General features: G+C 53.0%; 1 protein-coding gene across 2 annotated transcripts; it reads right to left on the bottom strand.

Moving 5' to 3' along the window:
- Window positions 6,132–26,366, bottom strand: TIE1 (tyrosine kinase with immunoglobulin like and EGF like domains 1). 2 transcript variants are annotated; one of them, XM_018042812.1, is made up of 23 exons: window positions 26,140–26,366; window positions 22,921–23,238; window positions 22,723–22,833; window positions 21,113–21,268; window positions 20,826–20,957; window positions 20,526–20,666; window positions 20,177–20,305; window positions 19,273–19,418; window positions 18,884–19,028; window positions 16,644–16,802; window positions 16,345–16,482; window positions 15,858–16,154; window positions 15,035–15,325; window positions 14,164–14,354; window positions 11,541–11,751; window positions 11,269–11,379; window positions 10,873–11,063; window positions 9,765–9,878; window positions 9,585–9,655; window positions 8,449–8,489; window positions 8,252–8,348; window positions 8,067–8,166; window positions 6,132–6,605 (listed from the first exon to the last, which is right to left on the bottom strand). In XM_018042812.1, exons 1-23 carry the CDS (start codon window positions 26,195–26,197, stop codon window positions 6,534–6,536), a joined length of 3,420 nt encoding a protein of 1,139 aa, XP_017898301.1. In that variant the 5' UTR covers window positions 26,198–26,366; the 3' UTR covers window positions 6,132–6,533. The 2 variants fall into 2 exon arrangements, 1 of the variants encoding a protein (XP_017898301.1); XR_001917460.1 differs by lacking the exon at window positions 8,449–8,489 and having other exon boundaries at window positions 26,140–26,293.

Here is a 26,523-nt window from a genome sequence, read left to right as displayed (position 1 = left end):
TTTTACCTCCTCAAAAAGAAATTCTGTATCTTTTAGCTCTTGCCTTTATATCCTTCCATCTTTCTCCCAGTCCTAAGCAACTTGCAATTTACTGACTGTCTCTAAAGACTTGTCTGTTCTGGATTCTTCAAATAAATGGAATATAAACAAATACAATATTAGTCTTTTTGTGACTGGTTTCTCTTAGTTTGGTATTTTCAAGGTTCATGCATGTTATAGAGTACATCAGTACTTCATTCCCTTTTATTGGCTGAATAATATTCAACTGTATGCATATACCATGTTTTGTTTACCCATTCATCAGCTGATAGAGACATTTGGGTTGTTTCTACTTTGGGGCTAATATGAATAATGCTTCTACAAACATTCATGTACAGTTTCATGTAGGCCTATGTTTCATTTCTTTTGGGTATATACCTAGAAATGGAAGTGTGAGGTGCTATGGGAATTTTATGCTTAATTATTTGAGGAACTACTATTTGCCAAAGAGGCTGCACCATTTTACATTTCCACCAGCAATGTACGAGGGTTCTGATTTCTTCTTGCCAACTTGTTATTGTTTGACTTTTGATTATAGCCATCATAGTAGATATGAAGTGGTATCTCCTTATAGCTTTTTAAAAAAGGTTTATTGTAGAGTAGTTGATCTATGATGTTGTGTTAATTTCTGCTGTAAAGTGACTCAGTTACACATATTTGTTTTCAAATTTTTCCATTATGGTTTTCATGGGATATTGAATATAGTTCCTTGTGCTATACAGAAGATTTTGTTGTTTATCTATCCTATATATTTATAATAGTTTACATCTGCTAATCCCAAACTCCTAATCCTTCTCTCCCCCCACCCCCACCAACTCTCCTTATAGTTTTGATTTGAATTTTCCTGATGACTAATAATGTTGAATGTATTTTCATGTGCAAATGTCCATTCAGAGCCTTTGCTCACTTAAAAAATTGAAATATTTGTCTTTATTGTTGAGTTGTAATACTTCTTTATGGGGCTTCTCAGGTGGCAGTGGTAAAGAAACTGCCTGCCAATGCACAAAACGCAAAAGACATGGGTTCACTCTGCGAGTCAGGAAGATCCCCTGGAGTAGGAAACAGCAACCCACTCCAATATTCTTGCCTGGAAAATTCCATGGAGAGAGGAGCCTGGTGGGCTACAGTCCATGGGGCCACAAAGAGTCAGACATGACTGAGCGACTGAGCATTCCACACTTCCTTATATTGGGTTGGCCAAAAAGTTCATTTGGATTTTTCTGTAAGATCTTATGGAAAAATCTGAGTGAACTTTTTGACCAAGCCAATGTATTTTAGATACAAGGTCTTTATCAGTTATGTGCTTTGCAAATATTTTTTACCATTGTGTGTGTTGTCGTCTTGATAACGTCCTTTGATACACCAAGGTTTTCAACTTTGATAAAGTCTAATCTATTTATTTTTAATTTTGTTACTTGTACTTTTTGAGGTACTGAAGCTTTACCCCTACTACTACTACTACTACTACTAAGTCGCTTCAGTCGTGTCCGACTCTGTGTGACCCCATAGACGGCAGCCCACCAGGCTCCCCCGTCCCTGGGATTCTCCAGGCAAGAACACTGGAGTGGGTTGCCATTTCCTTCTCCAGTGCATGAAAGTGAAAAGTGAAAGGGAAGTCACTCAGTCGTGTCCAGCTGTTAGCGACCCCCATGGACTGCAGCCTACCAGGCTCCTCCATCCATGGGATTTTCCAGGCAAGAGTACTGGAGTGGGGTGCCATTGCCTTCTCCGATTAACCCCTATGTTTTCTTTTAAGGATTTTATAGTTTCAGCTCTTGCGTTTAGGTATTTGATCCAGTTTAAGTTAGTTTATGGTGTTTGGGTATAGGTCCAATTCATTCTTTTGCATGTGGCTATTCAGTTGTCCCAGTGGCATTTATTGAAGATTTTTCTTTCCCCATTGAATGGTTTCAGCACCTTTGTTAAAAACTAGTTGAGAAAAAAACAAACAAACAAACAAACAAACAAAAAAACGAGTTGATCATAGACACCTGAGTTACTTTTTGGACTCTCAATTCTATTTTGTTGATCTATCTTTACATCAGTACCATTAATTTTTATTGCTTTGTAGTAAGTTTTGGAAATTAGGCAGAATCATTCCTCCAAATTTGTTCTTTTTCAGCATTGTTTTTGCTAATCTGTGTCCCTTGCAGTTCTCATATGAATTTTAGAATCAGCTTGTCAATTTCTACTAAGAAGCCAGTTAGTATTCTGATAGGGAGTGCATTGAATCTGTAGATCAATTTGGGCAGTATTATTATCTTAACAATACTAAGTCTTCTAATTCATGAACATGAGATGTTTTTCCATTTATTTAGATGTGGCTTAATTTCTTTCAGTGATGTTTTATAGTTTTCAGGGTATGTTTTGCATGCCAAATTTATTCCTAAATATTTTATTCTTTTTAGTGCTATTATAGGTGGAATTGTTTTCTTATTTTCGTTTTCAGTTTGTTCATTGCAACTGTATAAAAGAAAACTGCTTTTTGTATATAAATCTCACGTTCTGCAACCTCACTGAACTTGTTTATTAGTTTTAATAGTTTTTTTTTTATTGGATTCCTTAGGATTTCCTGGATACATGATCATGTTATTCTAAAATAGGGACAGGTTTACTTCATCCTTTACAGTTTGGATGCTGTTTATTTTTCTTGCACATCTGCTCTGGCTAGAACCTCCAGTACAGTGTTGAATAGAAGTAGGAAAACAGATATCTTTGTCTTGTTTCTTCCTTTTCTTAGGGGGAAAGCATTCATTAAGTATGACATGGATTTTTGTAAATACCCTGTATAAGGTTGATGAAGTTTCCGTTTACTCTTAGTTTTAGTTTCTTTTTTTAAACATGAAAGTGTGTTGGATTTTGTCAAATGCTTTTTCTGTGCCTATTAAGATGATCATGCATTCATATTATACTAACCAATTTTTGGATGCTGAACCAACCTTGTAGACCTGGGATAAAGCCCACTTGGTTATGTTATATAATCCTTTTTATATGTTGTTGGATTCTGTTTGCTACTATTTTCTTGAGAATTTTTGTGTCTATATTCATAAGCTATATTGGCTCACTGTTTTCTTGTGATATCTTTGTCTGCTTTGGGTATCAGGGTAATACTGGTCTTACAGAATGAAATGGGAGCTACTCTTTCTTCTATTTTTGAAGAGTTTGTGAATAGTTTGTATTTATTTTTAAAGCATTTGGTAGAATTTACCAGCGAAGTCATCTGGGCATGGGCTTTTCTTTGTAGGTTGCTTTCTTATTACTAATTTAATCTCTTTACTTGTCCTAAGTCTATTCAAAATGCCTATTTTTTCTTGAGTCAATTTTGGTAGTTCCTGTCTTTCTAGGAGTTTGTCTATTAAAAAAAATGATTTAGTTGTTTATGGTTATGGTTATGGTTCTTGATGCTGCACACATGGGCTTTCTTTAGTTGTGGTGAGTGGGGGCTACCCTCTAGTTGTGGTGTGGACGTCTCACTGCGGCGGCTTCTCTCGCTGTGAAGCACAGGCTCTAGCTGAGCAGGCTTCAGTAGGCGTGGCTCTCAGGCTTAGTTGCCCCACAACAAGTGGGATCTTCCCGGACCAGGGATTGAACCCGTGTCCCCTACAGTAGAAATCTGGAATCTGAACCACTGGGCCACAAGTGAAGCTCTAGGTAATTGTCTATTTTATTGAAGGTTTCTAATTTATAGGCATATCTTCACCTTGTTCCTCTATAATCCATTCTCTACATATTTGCTAGTGATCTTTTCAAAAATGCAAAACTGATCATGACACACCCCTACATCCAGTTCTTTTATGGCTGACCTTTGCCCTAAGGATAAAGACCCATATCCTTAATAGTGCCTATAAGGTTCAGCACAGGCTGGCCCGTGTCGCCTCTCTGGGGTCATTACCCTCACAGAGCTGTGTTTTCACTTTGTTTCAGCCACGGGGAACTCTTTGCAGCTCTTGAACATACCAAATATTACAGGTGTTTTTTCCTCTGCCAGAGGTTTTCTTCTATCAAGTTCCTGCTTCTTCTTCACGGCCCATATTAAAATGTCACTTTTCCTGGAAAAGCTTTCCTGACTGCATCTTCTTTCTATGTATCCCCCAGATCCCCCTCCTGCTCCTATAGCATACACCACTGTATTTTAGTTTGTTTACAGATCTGTCATCCCACAAGGGCACCTTTGTTTATATGTTGGTCCCTATCAGAGATAACGTTTTAATCCTTCCATCCTGGACCTGGAAATAGCCCTGCAATAGATCAGAAATGGAATTTCATCTGAGCAAATGCCATCTCCCTTAACATGCATAGCCTCCCATTTACTCCCGTTAATTTCTTCTTAAAGTCTCTTAGCACTGAAGTCTTTTTGGAGTACACCCCTCCCCCAACCTCCTGTATTTGTATAAAATGTTATCAGCTGACACTTACTGAATACTACTTCCAAGGTTCAGTGCTGTGATCATATTCAGTGCTAACAACAGGGAGGTACCTATTACTAACTCCATTTTTCAGAGGAGAGAGATGAAGCTCAGAGAGGTTAAGTGAGTTGACCAAGGTCACACAGATAGTAAGTGATAAAGCCAGGGCTTGGACATGGTCTATGTGATTCCACAAACTATGCTGTTAACCATATCTGCAGATGGTGACTGCAGCCATGAAATTAAAAGATGCTTACTCCTTGGAAGAAAAGTTATGACCAACCTAGATAGCATATTGAGAAGCAGAGATATTACTTTGCCAACAAAGGAGTCAAGGCTATGGTTTTTCCAGTTGTCATGTATGGATGCGACAGCTGGACTGTGAAGAAAGCTGAGCGCCGAAGAATTGCTGCTTTTGAACTGTGGTGTTGGAGAAGACTCTTGAGAGTCCCTTGGACTGCAAGGAGATCCAACCAGTCCATTCTAAAGGAGATCAGCCCTGGGTGTTCTTTGGAAGGAATGATGCTAAAGCTGAAACTCCAGTACTTTGGCCACCTCATGCGAAGAGTTGACTCATTGGAAAAAACTCTGATGCTGGGAGGGATTGGGGGCAGGAGGAAAAGGGGACGACAGAGGATGAGATGGCTGGATGGCATCACTGACTCGACGGATATGAGTCTGAGTGAATTCCGGGAGATGGTGATGGACAGGGAGGCCTGGCGTGCTGCGATTCATGGGGTTGCAAAGAGTTGGACACGACTGAGTGACTGCACTGAACTGAATCATAATGTCATGTTATGTTATGGCTTCTTTGATTTTATCTGATTCTCTGAAAAAGTGTGAGAAGCAAGACACCTTGTTTTTAAGGAGCAATAGGAGAGAAACCTGAGGTCAGCTGGGACAGCAAAAGGATGGGCAAAGCTGAAGCCCACACAGCAGGGGCAGTGATGTGGGCCTAGCTTTCAGGACAGGGAGAGCCTCCCCAAACACTGAGAGACTCTGAAGAAGGCAAGGTCATCCTGCTGGGACTGACTGAAGCTGGAAGTGACTTCTGCCTTCTTCCTTTGGGGCCCACAAGCTGGGCAGTACCAAGCCAGGGAAGGCTGCCTAGAGACAAAAGGAAAATGGGTATTCCAGACAGGCCAGACTCTGTCTGGTGCTCAGTCTGAACTGAGGCTGGGCTAGAGCCGATGCTGGGAGGGACTGTTTGGACAGAGCAAAGAATCCTAGACTGGCAGCTGTCTAGGGAGACATATTGGTAGTAGAGGCTGGGGAACAGGGAAGAGACTAGGGGAAAACTGGGCTTCTCATTATGATAGTGATGTGAGGGAGTGATTATGAAGTGAAAGTCATTTAGTCTGACTCTTTGCGGCCCCATGGACTATACAGTCCATGGAATTCTCCATGGTAGTCTTTCCCCTCTCCAGAGGATTTTCCCAATCCAGGGACTGAACCAGGGTCTCCTGCATTGCAGGCAGATTCTTTACCAACTAAGCTATCAGGGAAGCCCGATGTGGGGGCAGTGTATGTGTAAAATGGGTCTTTCAGGACATCTCCCATCATGGAGGGCTTGAAATAATGACAGTGTAACAAGGGAGAGCATTTCTTTTCTTGGAAAGTACAGTTTCTCCCTCTTTGGTTTAACTTTTCTCTGGGGTTGACCAGCAGTAACAGGTAGACATTGGATGGAGCTTCTCAGAGCATTTATTTTTCCTGATTACGAGGCTGGGAGTAGGGCGCAGCTGAAAACTGCACATTAGTGGTGTGAGTGCTAGCTTGAATGGAGGGGGTGAAGCGGGGGTTTGAGTGGAGGGAGCAGAAGAGCGCAAACAGCTCTGGAGCAGCTGAGCCAGAAGGAAGGATGTGAGGGTGGCTATCAGTGATGCAGGAGGCACTGGGAGCAACTGCCAAGGGTGAGGACCCACCCCCCCTCCCCCCCGAGCCCACCCCATCCCTGGATCTCCATTTTTCTTCCTTAAGTTAAAAACCAATTCCTTGAGGCAGCTCAGGCGACAAGGATCAGCAGTCACAGGTTGGAGAGCCGAGTGTGCTCTGGCCAGCAGAGCCAGGATCTGGTCGGACAGTCGCTCAGGCCTCCTCAGCTGTAGCGTCAATGCCTGCGTATGTGAAGTTCTCAAACAGCGACATGTTCACATAGGCCTGGGGAGCAAATCAAGCTTTAGTTGGGGGCCAGGGACTGGGGTATGCCTGCCCTGGAGGTCCTTGACTTCCATATGGTTGGGGTACGGGAAGAGACACTGATCCGTACTGGAGACTCAAGATGACCCCATGGCCAAGGGTGGTCCTCACCAGCCCAGAGCAGCAAGAATATCAGACCACAGCTGGGAAGCTAACATGAGAGACCCCTGACACAATGGTAGCTAGGTGTTTTTTCGTGCCCTTATCTACTGAATTGATGGCTAATGCATTCATCCATTCATTTACTTATTCTTGTATTCACAAGGCTATTTCTGCTGATTTACCCATTTTTATGGTTGCTTGACTATTCCTTCATTCTTAAGATAGTTGAATAATTCCTATAACTACTTAGCTCAGTTGGTAAAGAATCTGCCTGCAATGCAGGAGACCCCAGTTCAATTCCTGGGTCAGGAAGATCCCCTGGAGAAGGGATAGGCCACCCGCTCCAGTATTCTTGGGCTTCCCTGGTGGCTCAGCTGGTAAAGAATCCACCTGCAACGTGGGAGACTTGGTTCGATCCCTGGGTTGGGAAGATCCCCTGGTGAAGGAAATGGCTACTCACTCCAGTATTCTAGCCTGGAGAATTCCATGGAATGTATAGTCCTTGGGATTGCAAAGAGTCAGACATGACTGAGCAACTTTCGCTTTCACGGTTATTTGATCATTCCTTCATTCCTAAGATAGTTTAATAATTCCTATAACTAGTCATTAATTCATATTTAAGTGCTGTTTTCACATTACTCATTTTCACATATTTCTTCACTTAGATTTATTTGATAATTCATTTACTTATAGTATTATTATTATCATTTACTTATAATATTGTTACATTAGATTCAGTTAATCACGTGTTTTTTTGTCATGCAGCTCACAGGATCTTAGTTCCCAGACGAGGGATCAAACCCGTGCCTCCTGTAGTGGAATCGTGGCATCCTAACCACTGGACCACCAAGCAATTAAGGAATTCCCTTAATTGGTTTATGTGTATGATTATTATATCACTCATCCACTAAATTCTATACATGCATTCGTTCAGTTACTGTGTTATCCATCCATCTATTTGGTGAGCTGACCATTCATGCATTCCACCCTGGCTCTGTGCCAGGTGAGAAGAGGTGTCCATGATGAGAAAGGGCTGATGACCCCAGCAGAGGAAAGCAGGGAGTCCTGGACGTGGGCTCTGGGACAGGACTTGCTGCTGAAGCTAATCAGTGGCCTTGGAAGGCTTTAGAAAGGCCGAGTGTCCCACTCAGTGAGAGCCAGACAGGGCGCTGCACCCCAGGGCCCAGTTTAGCTGTGGTGCAGCTGTTGGTGGGGACAGGGCCACGGAGACTGCTGCCTTCTGGCTCCTGTGGGCACTGTGAGGGCACTCCTGTGAGCTCAGTGAGCCCAGCTCTCCCCACACCCTGGTGCTCTCCTCACCTTCCTGGCTTCCAGCATTCGGCCCAGCTGTAGCGCGATCTGGGCAAAGGGGGGTCGCTCGTACGGACGGTCCCGCCAGCACTGCCGCATCAGCTCGTACCTGCGGGTGGGGAGCGATGAGATGAGGGTCAGGGCCTGCCGGGGTGACTGACAGGGGGCCCGGGGCTCGAGGCTGAGGGACTCACACTTCATCGTCACAGTTGCGAGGCTGCTCCATGCGGTAGCCCTGCGGCAGCTTCTCATATAGCTCGGCACACGTCATGCCGCAGTATGGGGTGCCCCCTGTGGGAGGGCGATGCTCTCTTAACCCAGGGCCCAGGAGGGGGGGATGGGGGTCAGGGAAAGGTGGGGGCCCTCTGGGGAACAGGGCTCAGGGACTCACCAAGGCTCACGATCTCCCAGAGGAGGACCCCAAAAGACCAACTGAAATGAGGAGGATGCACTGAGTTACCTTCTAGGCCCTGGGGCCCAGCAGCTTAATGTCTACCTACCTACCAGCCTTGGCCAGGTATGGTCTCTGCTACTGAAATTCCTTCACAGCCTCCCAGGCTCAACATAATCACAGCTAACATTTTTACTGTGCACTTGCTGTGGGCCAGGCAGTCATCATTTAATGTATATGTTAATTCATCTACCCCTCACACCAACCCTACGATATAGGCACTATTATTATCCCCATTTCACAGACAGGGACACTGAGGCACTGAGAGGTTAGCTAGCTCACCAAGGTCACACAGTTAGCAAGTGGCAGAGTTGGGATTCAAACTCTGGCAGTCTGGCTGCAAAGCCCTTGCTCTTAGCTGCCTCTTATATTATAACAGCAGCTGGGAAGATGAGAGGTGGCTGAGGCCAGGGTGGGAGTTCTAGTTGGGGGAGACATTTCAGGGGACCTGGGGCAGAAGTAGGAAGCAGGGGAGTAGTGGTTAGAGGGGTGCTGGTGTGGTAGACAGTGAGCTAGGCAGGCCAGGCCAAAGAGCTTGGGGAAGGGCCAGGACCAGGGCTGGAGTGCTGAGCAGGCCAGGTTGAAGAGAAGGGCCGGGGTGGCTGTCTGGAGAGGGGAGCGCAGAAGCGGCTTCTTAGGGGTCATGCTCTGGTTAGATTCTCCGGTGGGGATGACCTACCCTTCAGAGAGGAAGGTCAGAGCATTCTTTCGAGTGGTCTCTCCATTTGCCCAGGCATTATCCGCCAGCAGCCCCATACCTCTCCAAGGCATCCTCCAGTCTCTTAGTCAAACACAGCCCTAAACCTCTCCTACTCCAATGCTACCTCTGAAACACCTTCCAAGATGAAGCTTCCTTCCCCCTCTCCCAACCCCACCTTCCCATTAAGATGCTGGGCATGGCCAAGGCATGCTTAAGACACATCCGTGTCACATCTGTGTCATACCTGGACTATACCCTCGGAGCAGCCAAGTCATGCCTTGGACAACCTGAGACATCTCTGAGGTGTGTCCAGGTCACACCTACACGCATCCTTAGGGGACCAAACCCTCCTGCTTGTCTGCACTCCCACACTCACACATCACTCTTGGTGGTGTAGACGCTGTAGTTCAGAGACTCAATGGCCATCCAGCGCACTGGGAGACGCCCCTGGGAGGGAGAGGGTTTGAGGGGTTGGGTAAGGAGAAAGGGCTGTTCAGCAGGTTCTGGGAGGCAGGGCGAGGCACGGCCCCGAAGGGGAGGACTGAAGGAGACTCACCATAGTCTTCTTTACATAAACCTCCTCCCCCCGAGAAAGGCCAAAGTCTGCAATCTTGGAGGCCAGGTTCTCTCCGACCAGCACGTTTCGGGCAGCCAAGTCCCTGTGGATGAACTGCAGGCACGGTTAGAAGTCAGGGACGATGGAGGATGACGGAGCCTGGGACTCCAGCGCCAGGGAGGGGGTCCGCCTCATGGCTGGCTTCCTGGCCCCCTCTGTGCCTTTAGTAGCCCTTTACTCTTTTGCCCACCTACCCCAGGCCTCAACCTGGATCAGAGTCTCGTGCCTGGGAAAAACCACAGTGGGGGCTGTCATCCCTTCCTATTTGTGATCTGGGCCATGGCCAAGTTCAGGCTGTATTCTTCTCCTGGGACAATGGTTGACTCTTCCCCAGTGACCACACTGGACCTTCTCCTCTTTGAATGCTCCCTGACCCCGTCTCTCCCTGACCTCTCCCCGACCCCTGCTCCACTGATGAGAGTGGAAAGGCCCTTCTCTTGCCCAAAGTGATCTCTCCCTTGAGTTCCAGATCCTCCCCATTGGGCCCTCCACCTTCCTCAGAGACCTTGCTCTATCACCCCTCCCTCTGCCTTGGCCCCCTGCCCTCTACTTTCAAAGATACTCAATACATTAACAACTTCAAAATGCCTCCCTTCAGTCTCACATCCCCTCCCCACTTTCATTCAAGCGGGGTGTCCTTGGACTTGGGTTCAGGCTTCCCGTCTGTTCTACCCTTCTTCTGGTGAGTCTCACCCACTCCCTGGCCACCAGCACCCCTATCTTTGAAGTGACAGCTTCCAGACTGTTGTCCCTGGTCCAGGCCTCCTTTCTTGGTTCTAGGCTGACCGTTGCAAAATGCTAAGCCACACCCCCAAACACAGACCTGCTTTGGGGGTGGTCTCACCCACTCACCCAGGCCAGCAGCTTGGGGTCACATCCTCTCTATCCTCAATCCCATATCCAATTAGAGCCTGCTGATTTGATCTCCTGAAGTTCACTTGATGGTCTCCCCTCATCCCTCTAGCCCACCTTCCCCAAAGACACACACACACACACACACACACACACACACACACACACACACACACACACACACACACACACACACCTGCTTCTCACTCAGGTACTGCATGCCATTGGCAGCATCACTGGCAAAACGCAGCAGCTGCCGGGAGCTGAGGGTGGAGGCTGTTCCATGTTCCCGGGCAAAAGCTGGGTCAGTTTCCAGGACCCGGCTCTTGCGCAGAAAATCCAGCAGATTCCCATAGGGGGCATATTCAATGGCGATATACAAGTAACCTGGGAGGTGAGGAATACAGGGTGGTGATTTATACTCAGACACCTGGGATGGCAGCAGGCACCTTATGGTACTAGATAGAGAACCTGGTGCATGAAGGAGAACCAATAGTGATGTTTTGGTGTTCTGAAGCTTCCTATAAGCTACTAGAGGTATTGGCTGATGATGGGTTTGGAAGAAGGGGTAGGGGATGAGTTGGGGGCTCACCTCGGTTCTCACAGGCCCCCAAGAGGTTGATGATGTTCGGATGATGCCCCAATTTGCACAGAACTTCCAGTTCTCCCGCAAAGTCACGATGATCATTTTCAGAGGCATACTCTGTGTAAAGAATCCAATATCACTTTTGCTGGAAATAATCCTGGAGAAATGGTGTGGGCTGTTGAGGGCTGGGGCCAGTTGCTGGTGGAAGCTAGGTGGGGCCTAGCGTTGAGGGAGAAAGGAGAAGGTCAGGGCTGGGGCAGGGGTTACTCTCAGCGGACCTTTCAGCATCTTGATGGCGGCGTTCATCTTGAGTCCATCCTTCTTGATCATGGCCCGGATGACCTGGCCGAAGTTACCCTCTCCAATGAGATCCTCAAAGGTGATGTCCTCCCACTCCAGCACTGGGTAATTTAGGGGCTCGGGCTGAGGTTTTGGCCGCCGGGTCAGTGTCAAGGTGCCTGAGCTGAACTGCAGAATGGTCTCCTCGCCCTTCACAGGATGGGACAAGTAGGCAGACAGTCCACACAAGAGACAGGGGCAGCAAGACGCAGAGACAGGCAGACAAAACAGTGATCAGACAAACAGAGACCCAGACAGAGGGCACCCTGGTGGCCAGCCAGGCATGGACAGACAAAGGACGCATACTGAGACAGAATCATATGGGATGGAGCCACAGGCGGGCCAGTGGGTAGACAGATGTCCAGACAGAAATGCAGAGACTTCAGGCTGGAGATCTAGAGTGTGGGCTCTGAAGGAACACGGAGTGGGTAAAATCGCTGGAAGCCACGGCATGAGTCAGTGGAAGGTTGATACTCCTAACGCTGAAACCAAGAGGCACTGGAGTGAGCTGTGATGGGGGCAACGAGCCTCCCCTTACTCTGCCAATCCCCCGGCCAGGCTGTGTTGTCACCCGGGATGCTCTGGAGTGGCTTCTGGCCTTGGGCAGTGGATTGGGGTATGTTTAGTGAGTACCTACTCCACGCTAAGCCTAGAGCAGCAGGCAGCCAGTGGAGTGGTCTTCTTCTCCATAGCAGAGAAGCAGAGATGACCCCTGTCCACCCACTTGGCAGCGCCCATAGCTCTCAAACCACCCAGGACCTGAAGACAGAAAGAACATAACAGAGAAGACCATCCATTTGTCCTAGCCAAGTAGGACCTGGGCCACCTGGGCAGGGCTGAGAGCAGGGAAAGGAAATCGCTGAATGGGACCATGGGCAGCGCCAATATGAGAATAGAAAGAATGGTTAAGACAGATCTGTTGGGGTGTGGATCCCTAGATGAGCTGCAGCCCAGCTTGACGGGAGAGGTCTGAGGACACAGGTCACATGGATTCACATGAAACACAGACAACTGAGAGCGCACACCTGCACGCACAGGCGCGTGTTCTAGGGGAGGCCAGTAGGCAGGGCGTCCGTGAGGGGTGCGTGCGGACGTGAGCTTGTACGGGAGAGCAAGTGGAGGGACACACGTCAGGCATACAGGTGCATCCAGATGGGGGCATTCACAGACGGGCACACTCACGCCCAGCACACGCATCCATGCACACAGATACCCGCACAGAGGTGCCTGGGGCAGGGGTATGTCTTCATATATGTTAGGATGCTACATCCATTTAAGGCTACTTTCCTGCTCCTTCCCTTCACATTCATACCCCTGACCCTCCCCCACCACAGCCAGGCCGCTTTTTGCACACACTGACCTCAGAGGGAGGCCAACACAGCCTGGAACAAAGAAGCCGATTGAATCTCTGAAGGGAGTATTTTAGAGGCATGGTAGAGACAACAGCCTTGGACACTAGGCTTTCTATCACAAGGATCAGCCCTTGAGAGAGAAGAGGGTTTTTTTTTTTTTTTCCAGTGCCAAAACTTCTCTGTAAATACCGAGTCCAGGCACGGAGGACCCAGGGCAGAGTTTGGATCATAAGTGACAACAGTGGGGAAGATTCCAGAGGAGAGAGAGGTGGAGGGGGGTGACAGATGGGGTGATGCTGGGGCTCCTGAAGGGGAGTTAGCACCCTCCCCCAGTCCTTACCCCCTCAGTGGGGGCCTGGTGCTCAAGTTTACAGGGAAGACAAGAAGAGTAGGGATGCCTGTGCTTCTCGCAAGGAGTGTGACAGGTGAGGCTGCAGGCTCAGCTCAACTCGAGAGCGGTAGAAACAGTTGGAGGAGGAGCTGCAGCAATGGGTCTGAGGGCTGCAGAATATGCTGCTCTCTGCAAGGTCAGGGAAGGCCCTTGGAGTTCTTAAGTCCAAGGAGGCCCTGGGATTTGCAAAGATGGAGATTGGGATGAGGAACTCAAAGTGCAAGTGCCCTTGTGGCCCAAAGGAGGTTACAGAAGGGCTGAGGATATGAGTCACCGATGCGTGCAGGAGGGCCTGGCCAGAGAGAGGTCCTCATGAAGCCCAGGCATTCTCCATGTTCTCATCAGGCTTCCCAAGCATCCATCACCCCTCATGGGAAGGGGGAGAACCCCAAACTGACCCTGGTGCAACATGGACATAACTGAATGATTCTGAACTGGGAATACTACATATTTCATGACTAATATACCTGGGCTCAGGAGCTGAGTTCAATTCTATAGAAATGGAGAAAATTACAGATTGCACCCTTGTATGCTATTGGAGAAGGAAACGGCAACCCACTCCAGTGTTCTTGCCTGGAGAATCCCAGGGACGGGGGAGCCTGGTGGGCTGCCGCCTATGGGGTCACACAGAGTCGGACACGACTGAAGTGACTTAGCAGCAGCAGCAGCAGTATGCTGTTGAGTACAGTCTTACACCTAAACATCCATGCGTGCACACATACACACTTACAGTGTACAAATACTTGTGTGTATATAGGTAGACACATATATACATAGGGTCTGCACACGTGTGCCCAGCGGCGGGTACAGGTGACTGACCGATCCTGATTGGTAGGTGAAGGTGCGTCTGCGATGCAGGCAGCTTTTGCGGATGCACGCCAAGGTGAGGAGGGCAGCCAGGATGGTGAGGCAGGTGGCAGACACAGAGCCCACCACAGCCAGGACCAGCTGTTGATCCAGGCCCTCTTCAGCTGCATGGATCTCTTGGACTGGGCCCTCAATCTGCAGCCCTGGACACCAGAAGAGGGGCAGATCACAGAGATGCCTGGATCAGGGAACCTGGAGGCCACCACGGGGGCACACAGAGGTGGAGGTCAGAGATCCCAGTACCAGGGAGGGAGCGGGGATGTCAGGCCTGGGACCAGCAGGTTGCTGGAATGTCATGATTTTCCCAGCACTCGGACAGTGGGTCATAAAAGGGAAGGGTCGGGCTCCCCTGGTGATCCAGTGGTTAAGAATGCGCCTGCCAATGCCGGGGACAGGGGTTCGATTCCTGGTTCTGGAAGATTCCTCACACCTCGGGGCAACTAAGCCTGTGTGCTACAACTACTGAGCCTCCACATCAGAGCCCTCGGACCACAACTACTAAAGCCTATGCTCCGCGACAAGAGAGAAGTCATTCCAAGAAGGAGTCTGAGCACGGCAACTAGAGAGTCGTCCCCGTCGCCACAACCAGAGGAAGCCTGCATACAGCAAAGACGACCCAGTGCAGCCAAAAAGGAAAAAGAAGAAGAGCCACACCAAAGAAACACGGAAAAAATGAAAGAAGGGAAGGGTCAGGGCCCCCACTGCCCGGTGTCATATCACTTGTTGGGAGGGGCCCAGGAGGCCCTAGATCCAAGGCAGGGGATCACGTGCCAGGGAGAGCACCTGAGACCGACCCCGTGGCCCGGGCAGCCCCTCATCTCACCGTTGCCCAAGGTGGACTGTTCAACCACGTTGCTCCAGTCACCGGGGCCCTGGACACTGGCCCGCACGCGGAAGAGGTAGCGTGTGCTGGCGTTAAGGCCGCGGACGATGGTGCTCGTCTCCTCGGGCCTGTCCACGTCCATCCACAGCGGGTCTCCGGAGCCCCCCGCCACCTGCACCTCCACGATGTACTTGGATATAGGCCCGGCTGGAGCCTCGGGGCGCTGCCACATCAACTGGATCTCAGAGTCTGAAAGGGCCTGGGCATGGAGGTGTCGGGGGGCTGGGGGCCCTGGGGAGATTGGGGTGGGAAGTGGGGGCTCAGATGGGACAGGCTGTGTGACTGCGGGGTCAGACAGAGCCGTTCTAGCTGTGTCCCCAGCTCTACTGACCCCAGAATGGGAGATCCGCTGCCGACTTCCCTGCTTCTTCGTGGGCTGTCTGTTCATCTTGCCGTGGCCTCCTTCCCCAATGAGCTTCTGCTTCCCTTGACATCCCAAGTCTTCCTCGTAGTGCCCCCATGTCCCCCAGGCCCCACGTCCTCCTTACACCCCACCCCCTCCAGTGACCTCCCTGGGCTCTCCTCTCTCCTAGTCACTCCTGGAGGCCCACATCCTCCTGGCATCCTGGATCCTCCCGTGTCCTGTCCTCCCTGTGCCCCTGTCTCCTGACATCCAGATCCTCCCTGCGCCCGTTTCCACGTCCTGTGGTCTCTGCCTGTCCATCCAGGCTCCTGTAACCTCCCATGTCCTTCCTGGCCCCGTGTGTTCCCTGCGTGCCCTGCCCTCCCTCATCACGAGCCCGCTGCCCCCTCCCGAGCGTACCGCTGGGGGGCAGAAGCACGCGTGCGGCGGGCGAGGCCGGGCCCAGGAGGGTGCAGTGGTAGAGCCGCACGTCCAGCTGGTAGTGGGTGCCAGGCGTGAGTCCGGTCAGGAGGGCGGTGCGGGCCTGGGGGGACGAGACGTTCTCCCGCCGCTCCTGTCCCCGGGCCCCGTCCCACAGGCGCAGCAGGAAACCATCGCCCACCAGCGGCCCCGGCACCGGGGGTAAGGACCAGCTCACTCGCAGCCGGTCGGGGCCCTCCACATGCCAGCCCTCCAGCCACGGCTTCAACAAGGGCTCTGGGGCCAGAGGTAGAGGTCAGAACTGTCTGGTAGGTCCTGGGGGCTGGACGGGATGGTGAACCCCCAGGGACAACCTCCAGTGGGAAAGGCAGGGACCCCCGGGGCCGACAGGCCGAGACAACCCCGGATCGAGAGCATGGGACAGTGACCCCTGGGGAGCAGAAAGGGGTGACTCTGGGCCTCTCACCAGGACAGTCTGTGGTCATAAGGGTGGGAGGCCCCCAGGCCCCCTCGCCCCCTTCCCCCGGCCGGCTCAGCTGCACACGGACACTGTATCCCGTCTTTGGCCTCAGGTTCATTAATGTCACGTTCTCACTGGGATCCACTGGGGGCAGGGCGCACAGCATTCAGTCCCAACTCTGTCCAGAAGCCTCCACTCTCCCTTCAGCCCCTCTCTTCTCCGCACACTCCCCACTCCCTTCCATCCCTCCATCCCCCTCATTACTGTCTGGCACCCCATCCTGCCCCTAGCTCTTGCCCCCTCACCCACGATGGTCGACCAGGCCATGGTGCTGTCCTGGGGCCTGTAGTGCAGGCGAACGGAGGTGACGGGTCCGTCCCCAGAGAAGGAGACTAGCGGGGAGACCACGAGCTGGCGGCTCTGCTTGGCCAGAAGCCTCGGGGCGGTCAGGGGCACTGGCGGCACTGCCAGGAGACTCAGGGTAAGGCGTGGCCCACACAGTCCACCCAGCCCTCGGACACAGAGGCAGACTCTGTGCTCTGGGCATCAAAGGTAACTCTGGGTCTCAGTTTGGACCTGGGGACCCCCCTGGGCTGGGGAGAGACCAGGTGCAACAGATGATCAAAGTGGCCAGGGCCTAGGGAGGACAACTCGGGGTGTAGGGACTCGGAAACAAGGAGATGAGGGTGTCCCAGAAGATGTTAAGTGAGGAAGCGACATGGCCAGACAGGGGTTTGGGAGAGGGCACTCTGCCATGCAATGTGGGGGAGGACAAAGAAGGCTCGAGTCCCAGGCAGTGTCACCCAGCTCTCTGCCCCTCCCCACCATTCATCACTCTCTTAATTAAAAATAAAGCAGCAGGTGATGAAGCACCTGCTCGACCCAGATACTTCATGTGCACGGCCCCTAATTCTGACAACTGCCGTTAGGCAGGGCTCACCATCCCTATCTTAAGAATGAAGACACTGAGGCTCAGAGACATGGAACAACCTGCTTAAGGACATGCAGCCAGGGTTTAAACTAAGTCTGTCTGACCAGGCCATCTAAAATCAGCCCATCTTATCCCAAACAGCTTTTGTGCTCCTGCTTAGCTTCCTCATCCCATGGTCACTGTCTTTCCTGCCTTAGCTCTTCTGTCCAGATTATTGCATTAATGTCTCAACTGGTTCCCTTGCCTCGTCCAAACATTTACCAGACGGATTTTCTAAGGAAAATGGATATATGTGTGGATGAGTGCACGCATGGATAAGTGGAGGGATGGGGGAAGGGAGGAGGGTCAAGGAGGATGCAGGGGTGTGGTAGAAGGGGTGGGAAGGAACAATGCTGTCGGGCAGGAACACACATGTAAGGAAGAAGTGCTGGCCTGGAGGGAGAGGAAGGTCCAGTTTGGATCCTACGGAGCCCTGGGCCTGCAGCTCACGCAGAGGATTAGGTGACCTGGAGTAGGGCCCCTGACTCGTGCATCAGGTGACTTCCCCACTGACTTCAGAACCAGACCCCCATTACACAGAGGTCTGGAGCCCAGGAGAGGGGTCCAGGCTGCAGATGGTTATCTGAGAGTTGCCAGGGAATGGTTGAAATCTTAGGACTAGGTGACATTATAACTATTAATAGCAATAAATGTCAACATACATTGACCACATACCCTGCGTCAGGCACTGTGCCAAATGCTTAAACAAATCATCTAATCTAATCTTCACGGCAATCCTCCCTTGGTAGGATTGCTGATATCCTCCTTTTACAGAGAGAAAAACAAGCTATGAGGGGCAAGGTAACGCGCTTAGATGATGGAGCTAGAATAGGTAGTGAAGATTCAAAGCCAAGTGGCCTGGGGAGAGTGAGAAGAGGAAGGCTGGAGGTGGGACCCTGGTGTGGTGGAGGGGGCGACAGAGAAGTAGGGAGAGGATGGGAAGCAGAGTTGGACAGTGAGAAAGAGGGAGAGGGACAAGAGGTCTGGGCTTGTGTCAGGGGAGGTGGCTGCGGGGTCAGGAGCACACGGAAAGAGGACCGGGGGTGGGAGGGGGTGTGAACGTCTGATGCTTATGGTGCTGCAGAAGGTGGGGGACACCTAGACTGGGGTGGGGGTGCTTGGCTCTCAACAGTCTCGGGCACTGGCAGCTGCCTCATTCACCAGGAAGCACTTCTGGGAAATGAAACAGGTCCACAGCCCCAGGCACTCCTCTGTTGTAGCACTGGGTGCCCGGTGGTGTGACTTGGGGTTTGAGGGAACACAGCCTCGCAGAAGCGGAGAGAAAGGCACTGTGTATCTGCGGGGTGGGGGAGATAGAAAGGAAGCATTGCCCGGGGCAAGGCTGGAGAGTGCCCCATTTCTGGGGCATGGGTTCCCTTTCCAGGTGGGACTGAGCTATGCTCCAGCCTGGAGAGTGCCCGGTCCAGGCCTCAGGCTGACCACAAGCCCTCTTCTCTGCCTGGTGCTGGGCTGTGACCTTACAGGCTCTTGCCCTTCCTGCTCCTATCTGAGCAGCCTTGGCTAGCGCCCACTCTATCTGCCATCTATCCTCCATGGACCCAGGACATCACTGACCTTTGACATTGATTCTGAAGCGTCGACTATCCTGGCCACCAGACGTGGACACGCGGCATTCCCAGAGTCCACTGTCCCCAAGAGCCAAGCGGGGCACCTCAAACTCGGCTGTGGTTCTATCTGGCTCCACAATGGCCTTGGTGGACTGAGAGAGGCAGGGGAAAGGGACAGGCCTCAGAGAAAGTGTGCCATGTGGCAGAGGTTTGTGTGTTTGTCCAGGCTGGCGAGGGGATAGAAACTGGGAGGTGGTCCCTCAACAATCAGCCTGACCCAATTTGAGCTGTGATCAGGCCAGTGGGCAGAGCCTGCAGAAAGCCCCGAGGGGTGGAGGAGCCTGGGGGTGGGCAGAGGCCCTGGACCCCCAGAGGCCCAGGGGTCATGGGGCTCACCAGGAGCACCGTGCCATCCGGCTTGCGGAGCTCCATGCTGCCCCGGACTGGGAAGGGGTTCCCCGCTGCGGCACAGTTGATCCGGGGCGTTGTGTCCAAGTTGAACTCCAGTTCTGAGACCATGTCCAAGATCTGGGGGATCCGGTCTGGGGAGAGAGGGGACACTCATCCTGGAGGCCCTGTAAGGGCAGACACATGACTGCCACAGAGCCCCCTACCCCCACCCCGAGTCTTTCATCTTAGAGGAGGCACCGCCAGCATCCCAGTCACTCAGGCCTGCAAGCCAGCAAAGTCCGGGCAACACCTCCAGGCCCTCACGCCCACCTCGACTGGCCCCCAAATCTGCCTCTTGTGCCCTCTGCCTCCTCAGACCCTCCCACACCGACACCAGACCCCTCGCCAGCCTCACCGGCAGAACCCTGGTTCAGGCCTCTCTAATTTCTGGGCCCCATGACAGATCCTCTGGGCGCTCCCGCTCCCTCCCCAGCAGCTGGGGTCCTCTCTCAACCCACACCTGACAGCGCTCCGACCTCGTCAACCCTCCCTGCGGGGCTATCATATTCAGTGCGAACCCTGCAGCCTGTCATTCAAACGCTGCAAGAGCTGACCTCTTCTGACCTCGTCCAGAGCCTCTCCTCATGCCACTGTCCCGGTATTAAAGCTTGAGTCCCCCGGCCTTTGCCCTGCTCTCTCCCTAGCCATCTTTCTCCTGTCCTTCATACCCCATCTGAGATCACGCCTCTTTCCAGAGGCCCTCCCTGACTCTCTCGGGTTGGTCAGGGCTCCCTCGGGGCTCCCACCCACCCTGGGCTGCTGCCTATCCCCAGGGGAGGAGGGGCTTTGAGCCAGGGGGATACCTCTGGTGAAGCTGACCTGTTCCTCAGAGCCACCCCCGTGCTCATACCTGACTTCTCACAGTGCATCCCATGCCACCCGGAGGGGCAGACGCAGCCGCTGAAGCGGTCACAAGTACCACCGTTCTGGCACTGGCACTGGAGGCGGCAGTCAGCTCCAAAACGACCTGGGGCGCAGGCTGGGCACAGAGCGGGTGTAGTTAGAGGGGCACAGGTCGGGGGGCAACAAGGGCACAGCTGGGGCCTGGGGGATGCCAGGCTTGGTGGAGAGGGCACTGGTCAAGAGAGCAGGGGACAGTGGAGGGCTTGGTGTGTGAGGCAGGGCCAGAAGGAAGAGCTGGGGCCAGGCTTGCAGCCGGCTGTCTGGTCAGAGACTACAGAGGGTGGGTTAGTCCGTACCTTCCTGGCACTGGCTTCCTCTCCATCCGGATCCACAAGAACAGCCGTAGGGGTCTGGGAGGCAGAAGGTGAGGCCCCGGCAGCCTGATGTGCCTGGGCACTGCTCCTGGCAGCTCTGCCCAAAACGGCCTTCTCTGCAGGCTAGAAAGAGGGCATGTGGGTATAGAAGCCTCTGTTGGGTGTCAGCGTTCAAGACCTCCTGGAACATGCTCACCCTCCAAGTCCATCCTCGTGGTTTGAGAGTCTTCTCCCAGCCAGGCATCCTCTCCCGCCCAGGTCCTGGTGCCCCCTCCTCCTTACCCTGCTCACAGCGGGTCCCAGTGAATCCAGGGGGGCACACACACTCGCCGTCCTGGTCATGGCAGACACCTCCATGCAGGCAGCCTGGGCATTCCTTGGTACAGTCTTGTCCCCAGCGCCCCGCCTCACAGCCTGCAGGAATGTACTCTCAACAGCTGACCCTCACCCACTGAACCACTGCCTCTGAGGACTGGGGCACCCCTGGGGGCTCAGGGGGATCCACAGGAAGTATGCACAGGGGTCCCAACCTCCCATATCACCCACCACCTCTGCCCTCTGCTCCTGACCCCGCACGATGAGTCGAAAGAAGGCGCTGCCCAGCGGGCTGGCTTCCAGGTATGTGGCACTGTAGATGCCGCTCGATGATGGCTGCACGTTTGGGAGCTGCAGCAAAAACTGCCCGTCCTGGGCCTCGTGCCAGTCCAGGGTGTAGAAATAGGATCCTGGGGGCATAAACGGGATAGGGGCCTCAGCATCACACAAGAGCTGGGGTCCCCTCCCTCTGCCCACCTTATCCCCAGTCACATTAGTGTGGGTCAGGCAGAGTGAACAGACCAGGGGAAGGCACCAGCGAGTGTCTGGACCTGAGCCAGGAATGTAGGAGGCAGCGCCTTTTCCATGCTCCACCAACCACTCAGTAAATCACCAACCCTGTTCAGTCCACGTCCTCCTTGTCTCCTAAAGCTGCCCGCTTTTCTCCACGCTCACTGCCACTACCCTGCTCCCAGCCTCCCACAGCCTTCCAAGCTGTCTTTCTGCCTCCAGTCTCCCTGCTTCCTGTCCATCCTCCACTCAGGGTGACCAGTGAGATTTTCCTCCAATAGACTCCACCGTAGCTGCCCTGCTTAAGCTCGTCAATAGTTCTTCACTGCCCAAGGGACAGCATCGGACTCCTCAACACATCATTTTCACCAGTTTGGCTACCGTGCAGCCCTTTAGCCCCACACCTCTCCACATCTTGACTTCTAGCATTCCTGAACTGCTTTATCTCTTCCAGGAACAATGTGGTATCTCACAGCTTCCTGCCTTTGCTCTTATCAATCCTCCTCCTGGAATGCTTCTCCCCTCTTTGTGCAGTTCATTCCCAGGAGCCTCTCCTTCCAGGATCTGTGGACCCTAATATTAGGGTTCTTGTCCCTGCACCCCTCCCCCTTCCTCTTTGCTCAGGATGGAAGAGAGATTCTAGGGTCTACCTGACTCCACACCTCTTATTAGCTCAGGGACCCTGGAGCTCAGGAGGCAAAACCTTTGGCTCAGGAGTCCAGGGACTCAAGAGGCAGCCAAAGGGCAGCGGGTGTGAGAGCTGAGGCAGGAATCTTTGGGGCCACACAGAAAACTGGCTTCCTCCTCCGCGGTGGCCAGAGGAGCTGACAGGGCCAGGTGGGGGCAGGCCTGGGCTGAGATCCCCAGGCCTGCCCTGGCCCCTGCTCCCATCTGGACAGATCTCTGGAAGAGGCCAAATGTCCCTTGCCTGTGCTGGGGCTTTGTTACCCCTTCTCTTCTTCAGCAGGGGGCGGGGGGGTTTCTGCCCCCTGTCAGACATGCTGTGATAGTACTTGCTAACTTCTGGGAGAGCCCAACTGGGAGGGGTTAACACAGCTAACTGGGGGGTGACAGGGAAGGAGGCAGCTGACCATGAGGCCGCTGGTCCTCCAGGCACAGTAGGAGGACATCTCACGGCCAGAGATGAGTTGGATGCAGGTGCCTCCCATAGATCTGGTGCAGGAGAAAGGATGCCCCCCCCCCCCCCCGGGAGGCTGGCCAGAGCGGGTAACAGGTGTATGGAGTAACGGCTGTGTCAGGGGCCAGCATTAGGAGCTTCCAGGGCCACGGAGGTGCCGGGGTGTCAGAACTAAGGGTTTACCTGCCCACCCAGTTCAGATGCCTCCTCCCTTACCGTTGCTCTTCCAGATCACATCTGTCTGTTTCTCCTTGCGCACCCGCGCGGAAAGTACAGCCGTGTCGCCCTTGTTCACTGTGTGTGTGACCTTGTCCGGGAGCAGGTGGGCTGCGAGGCGGATGGAGGGCGGGGTCAGGGGTCAAGGGCAGCCCCTCCTTCCCTCCCCCACCCCCCGTCACTGGCGGCCGGACTCACCCCCGGGGCTGTTGTGCACATAGAGGACGCGCGTGCGCCGCGCCCCCGCGCCGCCCACGCAGGAGAAGACGCCCACCAGGTCGGAGGGCTGCGAGAAGCCGCGCACCGTCACTCGGCTCGAGCCGTTGCGGGCGGTGTGCGGGGGCTGCCAGGGCCGCGGCGTGCGCACGATGCGGTCGTCCTTCTCCAGCAGCAGCGGGGGCCCCCAGGCGTCCGAGCCCCTGCCCGCCCCCGCCTCCCCGGACACGCAGGTCAGGAAGAAGCGCTGGGGCTCGGTCAGACGCAGGTCGGCCAGCAGCGTCAGGTCCACCGCCGCCCCTGGGCCGGGACACCGGGCTCCGGTCTGGCAGGGTCCCGGCCCTTCCCCTGCCCCGCCCTCCACCTCTCGCCCCTCTCCTCGAAGCCTCTCCCCTCTCCTCCCCTCCCCCCCAGGCACTGCACTTCATCAGGCACGTCCATCCGCCTCCCTTCCTGTCTCTATCCCCTTCCCGGTGCACTGGCCCCTTTCCCTCGAGTCTCTTCATCCTAACAGAACAAAAACAAAAACAAAGCCCCTTCCCTAGCCTCCCCATGCCCTCCTTTCTCCAGCCAGATGGCTTCCTTTACAGCCCAGCCTTCGGAAAGAAAGAATGATCTATGCGCCCCATCACCGCCCCATCACCGTTTCCTCACTCTATTCCTGGCAGTGCCCTTTCCTGACCTGTCTCTACAGCTGCTCCGCAAAGGGGAGCCGCTCTCCCTCCCCCCTCCACTCTGCCCCCCTCAACACCAGATTGCCGGCTAGGAGAGCGCTAAAGATCAGAAGTGTCTTGGAGGGACCCTCCCGTTGCTCTGGTTGCCAGGTCACTCCGGAATCTGGACCGGTTTGCTGTGCTGGGATTGAAGGCGGGAGAGGCTGCATTCTGCAGCCAGGTGGTTATGGGGCAGAAGGGAAGAAAGCTCTGGTCCCAGCAAAAGGTCAGAAGCAGGGAGGGCAGGCCCTAGGGCCCACTTGGGGCTGAAACATGCATGGACACCAGGTGGGCCTTGGCCTTTGCCTCCTACAGAGCTTCCTCTGGACATATCTATCAAATGCACGAAACTGTGGGAGATAGGGGCTGAAGAGGTGCCTCCTCGAAGATACAGCTGGAGGGTCTTAAAGCTGAGCAGGATACAGGGTGGGGATTGAGGATGAGGACAGGGAGAGGTCATTGGTGGGGAGGACCTTCTAGGCAGAGGACATGCCTTGGTGCATGCTAAGTTGCTTCAGTCGTGTCCGACTCTTTGCAACCCCATGGACTGTAGCCTGCCAGGCTCCTCTGTCCTTGGGGATTCTCCAGCAAGAACACTGGAGTGGGTTGCCGTTTCCTTCTCCAGGGGATCTTCCTGACCCAGGGATCTAACCCATGGCGTATCTTATATCTCCAGCATTGGCAGGTGGGTTCTTTATCACTAGTGCCACCTGGGAAGTCCCAGAGCCTGAGTAAACATGTGGGATGAAAAATATCATGGTGTGGACAGGGGGCTGTCCAAGTTCAAAGTGGCTGGGGCATAGGGTGTGAAGCCAGAGCCAGGAGGGACCTCGTAGCGCTGGAGTCTAGCCTCAGCTGAGCCTCCTCAGCCCTGGGACCCCATGCCTTCCAAAGCCCCTCCTACTCTGTCCTTGCCTGTTCACTGCCAAGTGTTTAGTTGGTTTAGATGCTACTTTGCTTGTCAATGGATATTCTTTGAAAGCCTGCCACAAGTAAACGAAGCTGGCTGCCTGTCCTGTGCCAAGCACCTGTTTTCCTTTGGATCCTCACACTCTGCAGAAGTTGGTGTCTTTCCATCCACAGAGGAGGGTCATAAAAATTATTCTCCAGTTTTCCTCTAGCAAGCTCATCCCCTCTGCAGGCTTTCACCATCACTTCTGAATCAGTAACCCTGGGCAGGTCTCTCGGCTCTCCCCAAACTTGCTCTTCTCTGGACTTCCTGCCTCAGCAGACTGCAAAACCCATCTGAGATACAAACTTCGAGACATTTCATACTGCTGCTATCATAATGAGTCTATCGGAGATCAGTTATATGCCACGTCTTTACTTATGTCCTCTTGTTTTATCATCCCAGCTCTCCTGGGAGGTGGGTATTATTACCCCAGTTTTATAGCTGGAAAATTAAGGCTCAGAGAAATAACTTACCCAAGGGCATACAATTAGTAACTGGCAGAGCCTGGTTGTCTGACTCTAAAGTCCACACTTTGAAGCACTGTTCTGACTGCCCCAATCAGTCACAAAATAATTCTGTTTCTTCAGAACCTCTATAGATTTCGTCCCCACCCTCAAGTCTGCCCTTGTTAACTCTCATCCTTGCTTGCATGGACCATCCTGATAGCCACACTCTTCCCTCAGCTTGTCCTCCAAACTGACCCGTTCGAGACCTTGTGACTGTCTGGCCTACAACCTTCTGTGGCTCCCTATTGTCCTCCAGGATGCAGAGCTTGCTGTAGAGCTCCCTTGCAGTTCCCACTGCCCCTCCTGCTGTGCGTTCCCTCCAGAATCCCTCGCTTCCCTGTACTTCCACGCCTCTGAGACTTGTGTCTCTTGTTCTGATTGCCCTGGAATGAAGACCACTCCTCTGAGTGGAGTTTGTCCTGATCCCTTTCCATCTCCTACCCTGAAGGAGAGTAGGCTGACTCTTCCGTGCTCCTCTGTGTCTGTTCCGTGCTCACCCAGTGTCCTGGGTCTCCCACTAGACCGCAAGCCTCTCAAGGTGGCCTTTGTGTTCTAATCCTCTTTGGGCAGCACGCTGAAGGAATTGGCTACCACGTATTCAGAAGCTCTTAGCAAGTGCTCTTTGTAAATTACCTCACTGAAACCCAGCTACAGCCATGGGAGGTCAGCATCGTTCAATCTGTTGTACAGCTCTAGAAGTTCTCTGCCTCTTCTAGCTCTTGGAATATTGTTGGTACTCGATAAATGTTTGTTGAATGAATAACTGAGTTGAGTCCCACACACCGACTGTAGGAGCACCCCTGGAAACTTCAGGGGGCCCAGAGGCTCTGCTGCTCCCCGCTGATGTTCAAATCCGACACAGTCTGTGGCTGCTTCCCTCCCCCCATCCCTAGCTTCTGCCCGGGTTTTCCAAGGCCCCGATCCCACTTTCTAGTGAATCAGTGTGGAGGAAAGAGATCGCAATGATGATAGGGTTTTCGGGGGTGGGGGTAGTCAAGACCCTGGGCAGGGAGGTTCAGGGGAGACTTACCAACATGAGAAGCCAGGAAGAAGATGGGGAGTAGCAAAGGGGGCTCCAGCCAGACCATACTCTGGAGGCTGACTGCGCCAGCCAGCACAAGCGGGGCCCAGGGTCAGTCGCTGGGTCTGGTTGCTCAGCCTGTGCAGTCAGTGTGTTGGTGTTTGGGAGGAAGAGGAAATGAGTTAGCTTGGGTGGGAGGGGTGGCAGGGGAGAGGGGTGGGGAGGACTTATCCTGCTTCTGGGCCTCTAGGCCCCCCTAGTCTGGGGATAGGTGTGGCCTGGAAGGTCCTGGAATGGGGTCACTTAGGGTGGGGGGAGGGTTGTCGTAAGGACAGACCTGGGGACTGTTGGGCCGTTTCCCTTCCCCTCCTCTCCCCATGGTCCTCAGTCCTG

This window comes from Capra hircus, chromosome 3 (genome assembly GCF_001704415.2).
Source record: "Capra hircus breed San Clemente chromosome 3, ASM170441v1, whole genome shotgun sequence".
Lineage (NCBI taxonomy): Eukaryota > Metazoa > Chordata > Mammalia > Artiodactyla > Bovidae > Capra > Capra hircus.
The sequence above is the reverse complement of the archived record's forward strand: the minus strand, read 5'-3'. Positions and strand labels throughout refer to the sequence as shown.